At 45.3% G+C, this 10,733-nt stretch overlaps 1 protein-coding gene across 4 annotated transcripts; it reads right to left on the bottom strand.

The window, feature by feature from the left end:
* LOC128415874 (selenoprotein Pb-like) lies at positions 1 to 10,674 on the bottom strand. Of its 4 annotated transcripts, XM_053392645.1 has the most exons (7): positions 10,570 to 10,674; positions 9,547 to 9,726; positions 8,127 to 8,203; positions 3,548 to 3,782; positions 2,698 to 2,910; positions 1,949 to 2,087; positions 1 to 546 (listed from the first exon to the last, which is right to left on the bottom strand). In XM_053392645.1, exons 4-7 carry the CDS (start codon positions 3,760 to 3,762, stop codon positions 295 to 297), a joined length of 819 nt encoding a protein of 272 aa, XP_053248620.1. In that variant the 5' UTR covers positions 3,763 to 3,782; positions 8,127 to 8,203; positions 9,547 to 9,726; positions 10,570 to 10,674; the 3' UTR covers positions 1 to 294. The 4 variants fall into 4 exon arrangements, with proteins under 4 accessions (XP_053248620.1, XP_053248618.1, XP_053248617.1 ...); XM_053392643.1 differs by lacking the exon at positions 8,127 to 8,203; XM_053392642.1 differs by lacking the exons at positions 8,127 to 8,203; positions 9,547 to 9,726; positions 10,570 to 10,674 and adding an exon at positions 7,628 to 7,759.
* Between the last annotated feature and the right edge of the window lie 59 nt (positions 10,675 to 10,733).

Below are 10,733 nucleotides of genomic sequence, written 5' to 3'. Positions count from 1 at the left end.
GGAGACAGATTCAAAATGAGGACAGAGGTCTCATTGTGGACAAGCAGTTAAACTTTCCAATTACATATATGACACAACAAAAGTTTGTGCTGTGTCCTCTGCTATCTGTTGAGAGACCTTGAACGTTTAGGGAGTGGAACATTCACTTCCCTTCCTCTGCTGAAAACTGAGACATCATATTTCTTCCTTCTGATGCATGTAAGTTTGCCCCCTGGCTCTTCTTAAAAGCTTGCTTAGTGCTGAATGTGCTTATGGCTAACAGTTGGGTGTTGCATACATTGAAGTTTAAATGTTTTATGGGGATTCCCTTGTCTGATGCTTCTGTGAGCGATTCTGAGAGTGGAGAACTGGCTGGTGTGTACTGCTCAAACCCAAGGCTTTATGGTTGCCGACTCCTCCATGATGTGAATAGTGATGGGCTGTGTGCTTGGTGTTAGGTGCTTTTTGGCTTGGCTCATCGTGATGGTACTTGGGTTCTTCCAGGTGCTTCTCTTTGTGTCCAGATGCCTCAGTTGTCGTCACGTTAGTACTTGCTGTCTTATTCACCTGTGAAGGTAATGAAAGATTCTAGTATATGTACATGTAAATACAGATGGGCTTAGGGTGAAGACAGAAACACATTTTTTAAAGTGAAGATGGATGTATATATCTGGAGTGATCTGCATTCAGCCCTTTTTGACAAAATATGTAAACTTCCAAAATAAACTGAGCTCAGAGCAACTGCTACTTTCTGTTTTCAGGAGAAATTGGCTGTGAAGAATGGTGATTGCATGGCAGTCACTTAAAAAGTGGTTTTAAAGAATGTGTAAAATAGAAGTTTAAATGAGTAAACATGCTGGATGTTTAGGCGTAGAAATGGTTTTTAAAAGCCCAAAGTTTGAGAGGCAAAAAGCTGCACAGGAGTTTAAGCCAAGTATATATATCTCTCAAAAGAGCGGGGAGGGAAGAAGGATTGATTTCTTCAGATCAGAAAAACCTGCACCCGCTCCTGGAAGGAGATCTGTTTGACTTCACTCTCGGTATGGTCGAAATGGCTTAAAAGGCATTTATAATATTTTGCTGCATTGGCTATCAGAACAGCAAAAAACTAAAATAGGTAATACATCAGGCCCCCCCCCCCCGCAATCCCACCTTGAGGAATTAACTTTCAGATCACTGATGGGGCAGGAAGTGACACCACAGGACAAGACAGCAGTTACTATTTCTTCTGTCCAAGGAACAATATGCTCCCATTCATTGGGAACAGGAAGCACTTCAACCTGACAAATTAAGGCTGTTAATTTCTTTTTTTTCAATAACTGAGGGCAGACTATGGCTACTGGGTGAGGCTCAAGCAGTACATGATGGCAGAAGATCCAGGTCTTGACCCACCATGTACAAAACAGGAAGGTGGGGTTGACTTTAGAGATAAGGGGTGCCTGGGTGAGAGGAACCAAACCTTTCCTGCACTTGATGCCACACAGCTTCTGTTCCAAAGTGTTTTTCTTCAAGTCAATCTCACTTTTAGTATCTGAACTCAACTGGGGAGAAAAGCACTTGGGGGAGGGCAAGCACTTGGGGGAGTGTGAGAAGCTGAAAGTGGGGGGGGGAGAGTTTAGCATTTCCTCCCACCTGGGTTCTCCTGGACCCCTCCACACTACACTATCTGTGACTGCGCAGACCTGGTGTCTCCATCTGCAATTTGCTTCTGAGGTTTTTATTTCAAGATGGTTTACTTCCTGTCGAGATGAAAGATGCTTTGTGGTATCTCAACATCCTTGCTTGTTGTAGCGGCCCAATATAATAAAACCCTCCCTTCCACCTTCTCCTCCCACATCCCTGCTGTAAGACCAATCTGATCAGAAACCTAGAATTCCCAGGCAGAAGTTCATGATGGGCAAATGAGGAAACGTCTGGCTTAAACAAAACGAGTTCAAAAGGAAGTTGATGAGGGGATTCAAGTCCCTACCTCCTGGCTGCTGTTAGAGGGGTACCAGGAACAATTGCCGCAGTAGTCTTTGCTGTGTGTGTACCGCACGGCTGCTTCAACATAGGGCAAGTGCAGAAAACTGTATGGCAGCTGGATGTGGAAAGCCAGCCTGCTGCACCTGCAAAGCCCGAGAGCCATGAAACAATGGACATAAAGTTAGTGTCAGGAGAGCCTGTAGTCCACTAATTTACACTGGAAATGAATCTAACCTGGCCTGAAGAATCTGGTTTTCCTCACCAACAGTTGTGAGGCATGATGGTAAAGAGAAACACTTACATCATGGTATGTCCTTTCTTTCCAGATGTGTCCTCAAACAGACTTTTTGATAATGTATTCAGGAATCCTGAATTCCATATATCTTACTTTCCTCCCTTCTGCCCAGGCCTGCAGACCCCCACTGGCCTCCCGTCAGCAGCTGCCTACGGAGCACCCTCTTCTGCCCCCGCTAGTGCTGCTGATGGGATCCCTGCTGGTGGCAGCAGGGGCTTTCAGCAGCCAAGGAAGGAGCTGGACTGAGCCACCTTGCAGTCCATTGGATCCTGAGATGGTCCCACTGCCAGAACTGGGCTTCTTCCAGGCTCAATTGCTGCACCAGCTCCAAGCTGGCTCAGTGATCTGCTTTCCCTCCCTTCTGCCCCGGCTGCTATGCACAGCAGTGGCCCTGACTCTCCAAAAACCCTATCAGTCTGGGTGGGTGGGGAGTTAGAATTGCTCCCTTAAGCACTGACCTGTCATAGATCAGGAAGTCATCCTTGTCCCCGTCTAGAATTTGCCAGACGTCAGGCTCCAGAATCTGCTGCTGGTAAACAGGGACTCCCTCTGGGGCATGCCGTTTGAGCTCCCAGTACATAGCCCTGGAGAAAGGAGTCTTCTCATTCACAATCATGAAGCTGACATTGGTCACTCCTTCAAGGGACAGTTTCCTCTGCAAGCTGCCAAGGCTGGAGGGTAGGAAGAACAAGCAACGTTTAGGAAATGCAGTGCATAGATATAGGTTCCAGCCCTTGCCCTCTGCACATACCATGTGGGATATGAGCCTGCACTGCTGGACGGAGGCCCCTTCATTTATCAGTTCACTGGACTTGCCATTACAGCAGTCCCTGCTACATAGATCCAGCAATAAGTTAAATGATACATATTATGCTGGAGCTGTAATTCACCAGGAAAATTGCATCCACCTTCTATATGAGTGTTATACCTGGCCTGCTGCAGCCCAGGCTTCAATTTTTGATTGCTGAACTGGAGCTTATAGACAATTAGTTCAGTTCTGTGTTTCCTGGTAGAAAGCCTAGGAGCAAAGATGTGACCTTAAGAGTTGTGATATTGCCAATGAACACCAGATACAGGGTTCCAACACATATCTGACTTTCTAGTCACATCCAGACCATCTTTTTAAAGCATGTGACTTTCCCCAAAGCATTATGGGAACTGTGATTTACCCCACTCACAGAGCTACAGTTCCCAGCACTCTTAAACTGTGGTTCCCCTGACTCTTTGGGGAAAGCCATGTGCGTCAAATGTATGGTGTGGCTGCGACCTAACAGCTCCTGACTCAGGCAATCTTCTCTATGAACTCACCTGGCGGCCTGCTTGAGACAGAACTGTCAGCTGGCTTTCAACAGTGCCACCACTGTCACTTGGCCCTCCATCCCAGCCATGGGGGCCACCCCATTGATCTTCCAGAGTGGTGCAGGCTGGCATATTCGGGTCCTGTTCTCAGCCACGTCTGCCAGCGTAGCAGCAATTGCCAGGAGCAGCAGCAAGGTTGTTGTGGCTAGGGCTGAATAGCCCATCCTGGTCACCTCCCTTCAGCCTAAAGTAGAAGAGAGCAGCTTAAGACCATAAGAACTTCCCTCAGCAGGGAAGTCTGGGGGGGGGGTTGAAGGGGGAAATAATGAATATGATATGTTTTGATAATTTATTATGTTGAAATTGTTAATAAAAAACTTCCTTCAACAGGCCAGATGCAGCCTTTAAGTCTCAGAAGACTTTTTTCTTAGTAAACATAGATAGGATTGTCCTACATGGATGCCCTAGTGCCCTGTATTTGAAAGTGACAGTAATGGATGCTTAAAGACACACTCACATATCAGCTGCCCAGGATTTCAGCTACAGCAAGGGTTGTTGCTATCCTGTGGCCCTCTGGATATTGTTGCAGTACAACTCCCAGCATGGTCATTAAGAACATACGAAGAGACCTGCTGGATCAGACCAAAGGCCCATCTAGTCCAGCATCCTGTTCTCACAGTGGCCATCCAATGCCTAGTGCCACAGCACTCCCTCCATTTGTGGTTCCCATTGACTGGTATGCAGAAGTGTCTTAGACAGTGAAGGTATCCATCATATCTAGTGGTTATGGATAGCCCTGTCCTCCAGGAATTTGTCTAATCCTCCTGTCTTGCCAAAGGAAGGTGGTTCTTTTAAAATGAGATTCAGAAGCAATACAAAATACACAATTGAGTGAGAAGTTTAAATATTTTATTCTAAAACAGCAAGCAAGGTATACATATACCAAGCAAGCACTTCAAGCTACCACTTGGAAGCCCTCAAGAAGCGGCGAAGCGACTCCCCCAAGTACCCTCAGTTTGCACGGCCCTGTGGCCGATCAGTCTGTGCATGAACTTCAAAGAAACTCTGCCCAAACCGTCCGATATTATAGACAGCCTGTGTGGCTTCCAAAACTGGCTACATGCAGATCACCCATTAGCCACCCCCTCCCAAGGCCTCACTTTCTCAAAACAATGTCCAGCATCAAAGAAGGTACCCAGAATTATCCTCCACAACTGATGAAGGCAGCTGTGAGTGGGGCTTCACCTCCTCCCAAAGTTCTCAGGACATTAAAGACTGTTCTCACAGCATCAAAAAAATTAACAAGAGCAAGGGAGGGGGAAAGAACAGAGGCAGATCACTAACTCCTCAGATCACTAACTCCTCAATACATTTTGTTTTCCAGATGCATTTCCCACACACCTCCAAAATAGTGGCTATCTCCACATCCTGTGAGAGCAAGTACTTATATAGTACTTCTTTTTGTCTGCCCTGAATTTTTCAATATTCAGCTTCATTGGAAGGCCTAATATTCTGGAAGACAGAGAACAGCTTCTCTCCATCCACGTTCTCCATGCCATGCATAATTGTAGACATCACTATCATGTCCCTACCTTATACACCTTTTTTCTAATCTGGAAATCCCTAAATGTTGTAACCTTTCCTCATAAGACGGTTGTACCAGCCCTTTGATCATTTTAGTTGCCCTGGCCTTTTCTGAAACTTTTCCAACTCTACAGAATATATTTTTAGGGGAGGTGACCTGAATGGTACACAGTATGCCCAGTGCTTTTCCTCCCTAGAAAAATAGGTGCTGGTACCATGAAATTGTTACAGTAAGTGCCACACTTTTTAACAACAACAAAAGGAGGTGCTGGTATTGCGTACCCTTGAGTACCCCCTGGGAAAAAAGCACTGAGTATGCCTAGTGCTGTGTTGTCCCACCATAATTTGATGAGCAGATAGGGCCAAGGAAGGAGTCTGGCAGCCAAGCACTCTGGTCTGGCAGACAATGCTGAAAACAACACAATCTGGACTGAAACATGCCTTATGAAGAAAGTGGGATCTAAAAATGAATGCAAGCAAATATCTAGACCAGACAAAAGCAATCAGGTAAGCCACAGGCCACAAGGCAATTCACATACATAAGGCACATATAGGCACCCTATTGCTTTTAGAGGATATTGGCCCCATTTTACAAGTGGGGCACAGCACCCTATATGAGTCAGATAACCATGGGAGAGAATGCACAAATAGTTAAACATTAATAAAGAGTGTGCTTCTGAGCATATTCAGAGTAATTCCCCTTGCTGCTTAACAGCTGCAGCTTCCCCTTCCTCCCTGCACTTAGAATTTAGGAATAGTGTGCAGCTGAGCATATGTTTTTCACTTGTTACTAAACAACTGCAGTTTTCCTTTCCCTATACTTTTATAAATACAAAGCAGGGCTGATGATGTGATGGCATGTTTCCTACATAGATGAACGCTCCAGTATAGGTTTTACTAGAAATTAAGAACTGTTCAAAAAGAAAAGAGGAAAAAAAGCACTGTCTTCCTCTGTTGTCAGCAAACTAAAAGCAGAGAATTATCATGTGTAGTTTACGCAACAAACTGTATTCCTAACCCAGAGCCCCCTGTTTATTGACATTCATCCTGATTTGCTTGCAAAAAGCTTACACAGAAGTTATACTTTAGCTAGTCTTTGCTGAGTATTCATTCTGATTTGTTTGCAGGGTAGTTAGTTATATGACAATTAGCATCCCTTCAGATTTTATTGCAGGGTGTTTATACGTCTTCCCATTAGTCATTTGCTCATTGCACATGTTTTCAGTGCATTTCCCAATCACTTTCCAAACTGCAAAAAGTCTGGTGTTTTTGTGTGAAGTGGATTTGTTGCCCAGAATCCTTTAATCGGCTTTAACTGTGCAAATCTAAATTTCCAGCATGTATTTGCATCCCTTCTGCAAGATAGTGAACGTCCGGAAGCACCGTTAGTTTCTCCTCCACATATTTTTACAGCTCTGGCTGTATTCACATCTAATGCTAAGCAAAGCCATAGTTTAGTGTGAACTGGCTGCTGGGGAGAAGATTACAGCTGCTCCTCTGTGGCCCCTTTAGCTCAGTGGGGTGCAGCACCAAAGCCAAGGGTGGCTTAGTGAGTTGTCTGAACTTGGGATACGGATTAAGCTCTTGCCTCCTTAACAATTATCTACAGTACAGCCAAGATTTGTTACTGGCTACATATTGCAGCTTAGCTACCCAACTGAGCTAAAAAGCCTAGGGAGGAACAAAACAGGTGAAAGCTCCTCTCTGGGAGCCAGCCTATTTTGCACAGTCCTGGTGAGCCACACACATTAATCACATGGATGAAATCTCAGCAAGTGTCTTGTTGCTTTCTAACACACTGGTTAGAAAAGGAAACACACCCAAGCCTTGTTAAACTTGTAAAAACAAGCCACTGAAACCCAGCATGATTCAGCCACACCACCCTAATCTCTCAATAAAAATAGTTATTTAGAAAGCCCTTGTTGATCCCAGAAAGTGGCAAAACAGAGAAGGCAATGCCTTTGGTTGGGCCAAATCTTGGCAGGATGTTCCCCTCCCCTAATTGTCCTCTGGAACAGGGTCCAAGCTTTTGAGTCCACCATCAGAAGCAGTGGCGCTTGCATTCTAAAGCTGGTCACAAGGTCCCCGTCATCCCCTGCTTGCCACCACACAGGCTGTGTGCAATTCCCTCCCATATACTCCCCACATTCAAGAAAAACAGCCTTGGGGTGGTGGTAGTAGATTAGGAACAACTCAGAGATCAGATAATGCTTATCTTGGCAAGATTCAAAACCTCTCACAGTCTCACCCACAAAAGGTGGTTCAGTCAAAGGTGATTTGACACCTTGCCAATGTTGGGTCTCTCAGGAATCAACCAAGACTTTGTTCTAGGAAGCAGTAGCACAACTTTGCCTTCCTTGTTTGGAACCTTTCTGCTCTAACTTCATTATGATAAATATTTCTCATGAGCCTCCAAAGCACCAGCTATATTGACCAACTGCAGAAATTGAACTTAATAGACATTGCCACCCCCCTTCCCAACAAGTCTGCACCAAGAATTCCCACCAGGTGATACTCTGCCTTTTCTCAGGTGACTCCAGCTGTTGTTCTACTCCAATCTATGACAGTCTCGCTGTAGCTCTGTTCTCTCAGATCTCTTATCCCCAGGCTGGCTGTGGCGTACTTTATCTCTCATTCAAGGTCTCTCCACCCAGAAGGGGCTGGGAGAGAGGAGGTGCTTGGCTGGGGGCTAGATACACAGATGTCCTTGAAGAATTTCAGAGCAGCATGAATTGCGTTCACCACTGCCATACACCCAGCGGTACTTGTTTTTCATTCAGAGACATCACATTCAGGAACTGAAGAAATACCATGCAGTGCCAGGCCAGGAACACTGGAAAGCATTATGCTCTTGGAAGATGACAGGACTGCATCCTGGGAGTTTTCAGTTACATTGAGGAATACATTACTGGTGTGATGAGATGGGCCGCCTTGCTATAAAGCAAAAGGAAGCAATTGTTACAGGCTGTGCTATTTTTCTAGAAAAAGAAGTGCCGGAACTCACCATGAATGCCTCCATTGTTCTTTTATCATGGCAACGGTGTCCGCCTGAAAGATGCTGGAACTGAGTTCCGGTGAGTTCTGGATGAAAAGAAGCTCTGGTTACAGGCAACAGATTCCAAGAGAGACAAATTGTCCCCACTCAACTTGCATTATTGTGATGGGGTGGTATATGTTGACTTTTTGCTTCAGATGAAAAATTGTTTTAAGATTAGTAGGTAAAGGTAAAAGGTAAAGGGCCGCTGGATGCTTGTCTAGTCAAAGGCAACTATGGGGTTGTGGTGCTCATCTCACTTTCAGGCCGAGGGAACTGGCGTTTCTCCACAGACAACTTTCCGAGTTATTTGACCAGCATGACTAAACTGCTTCTGGTGCAACACAACACTGTGATGAAAGCCAGAGCGCACGGAAACACCGTTTACCTTCCTGCCGCAGTGGTACATATTTATCTATTTGCACTGGTGTGATTTGAACTGCTAGGTTGGCAGAAGCTGGGACAGAGCAACGGGAGCTCACCCCATCGAGCAGATTCAAACTGCCGACCTTCAAATTGGCAAGAGGCTCAGTGGTTTAGACCACAGTGCCACCCGCGTCCCACTAGTAGGACTGGTACAGCATGATGAGATATCCATGAGTATATGAAAAAACAGTTCCTTTGAGTTTCCAATTCAGGCATGAACTCCCTAATATTCCTACTCTAAAGTATATGAGAGGACAGATTTGACAATGAGCAGTCAACTATTGGGTTGGAGGAAATTTAACTGAATGTGAACTGACATGAGAGAACCTGGGTGGAAAACTGGTTTTCTGGGATAATAAAAGTGAATTGATTGAGTGATGTGAGGTACAAGTGAAATAGAGTTCCTCTGAACATGTGCAGAACACCTCTGCCTTGCAAGCGAGAAGCTGTCATGTATAATACATTTTGAAACAGGATTTCCTGAGCAGATTATATGGCTTCCAGACTGCCCCTTAAGGCCCCGTACTCATGTTACCCCAACAACGTTGGAAGTGCTGCAGTGCTGCTCCTTCTCGCATTGCTGGGGTAACAGTGAGAAGCCCAGACCATGAGTAACAAAGCCCACGTCACAGCTCCTTCCTGTGCCAATGCTAACCATTAAGATACACTTTTGTACCACGTAGGAGTGGTGCTGGTGAAGATCCCATACCAGCAGAGTAATGTAAGAACCTAGAAATTATGTCCTGTCCCTATTTTCTTGCCAGGTTTCTGTACAACTAGTACCTACAGGCCATTCCCCATCAACCCCCACCCCCAAGTATTGGCCTTCTCCAAATCTATACCTTTCCAGCAGTACACACACACTCTTTTCCCTCACAATAGTCCCCACCCCAATTCAGAAGCCCTGAAGGGAGAGAAAAGTATTTCCCAATATCTGATAAAGACACATGCAAACCTGCTGTACCTGGAACTGGGAGTAGAGAGTGCAGCTGAGTGGGACACAGTCGAGGGCAGCCTGAGGAAGTCCCATCCACCTTGGATCTGCAAGTCTCCGAGAGGCTAGGGTGATTTCTGAGGTTTCCAGGAACTCTTCTCCTTGTGAAACTTTTGTTGGTGAGCTGAGAGTTTGTTTCGACCCTGGGTGCTGAGAGGGAGGGTGTTGTCAGAAGGAAAATGCATTGATATGGATTTAAATATAGTGGTAACTTTCTATTAATGTAACATTTTAATGTGTATTTTTGTAATATTTTGTTTTGTCTGCTGTTGCTGTTTCAGCTTATTGTAAACCGTTTAAGAGATATTTTAAATAAGCAGCACAAAAATAATCAGTCATCATCATCAACATCATAAAGTACAGTGGTACCTCAGGTTAAGTACTTAATTCGTTCCGGAGGTCTGTACTTACCTGAAACTGTTCTTAACCTGAAGCACCACTTTAGCTAATGGGGCCTCCTGCTGCCGGAGCACGATTTCTGTTCTCATCCTGAAGCAAAGTTCTTAACCTGAGGTAATATTTCTGGGTTAGTGGAGTCTGTAACCTGAAGCATATGTAACCCGAGGTTCTACTGTATGCCACTTCCTTGTGCCTTTCCACTGAAATCTAAAACTGTTACGAGTGTGTGAAAAGGGGAGGTTCGATCTAAAGGCCTGTTCTTAAAAATACTTTCAGGACTGAATTGCACAGCTCCTCCTCACATAAAAAATAAAAATATCAGCGAGTCTTCAAGCGCTGCAAATACTTAACAAGGCTGCCCACCCAGTGGTGGCGGTATGAAAGCAATGTATTTTAAGAACATTCCTTGGGATTTTTAAAAATAAAATAATTGTAGCACAAAACAGTGTTATCAACAAAGGTGAAATAAACGCTCTTGGTTGTTGTTGTTTTTTTTTTGGGGGGGGAATGGCGTTGTAGGAAAAGAGATTGCGGCTCCGGTATACGCAGCCCATTGAACGGCGGATAAGCGTAGCAATTGCCTTTGCTTAGGACCTGCGAGCCGGTGGAAGATGTTGGCGTAGTCCCGCGTGCGCCCTGGAGACACTCGCCTTCCGCTTCCGACCGCGTGTTGCGGAGCCCCTCCTTGCGGGAGATTCAAGTCAGCGGCGGGAGGAGGAGGAGTTCCGGCGCCTGCCTGCCTGCCTGCTACGTGAAAG

Source organism: Podarcis raffonei, chromosome 6, assembly GCF_027172205.1.
Source record: "Podarcis raffonei isolate rPodRaf1 chromosome 6, rPodRaf1.pri, whole genome shotgun sequence".
Lineage (NCBI taxonomy): Eukaryota > Metazoa > Chordata > Lepidosauria > Squamata > Lacertidae > Podarcis > Podarcis raffonei.
Note: the sequence above shows the minus strand (reverse complement) of the source record. Positions and strands in the feature narration are given on the sequence as shown.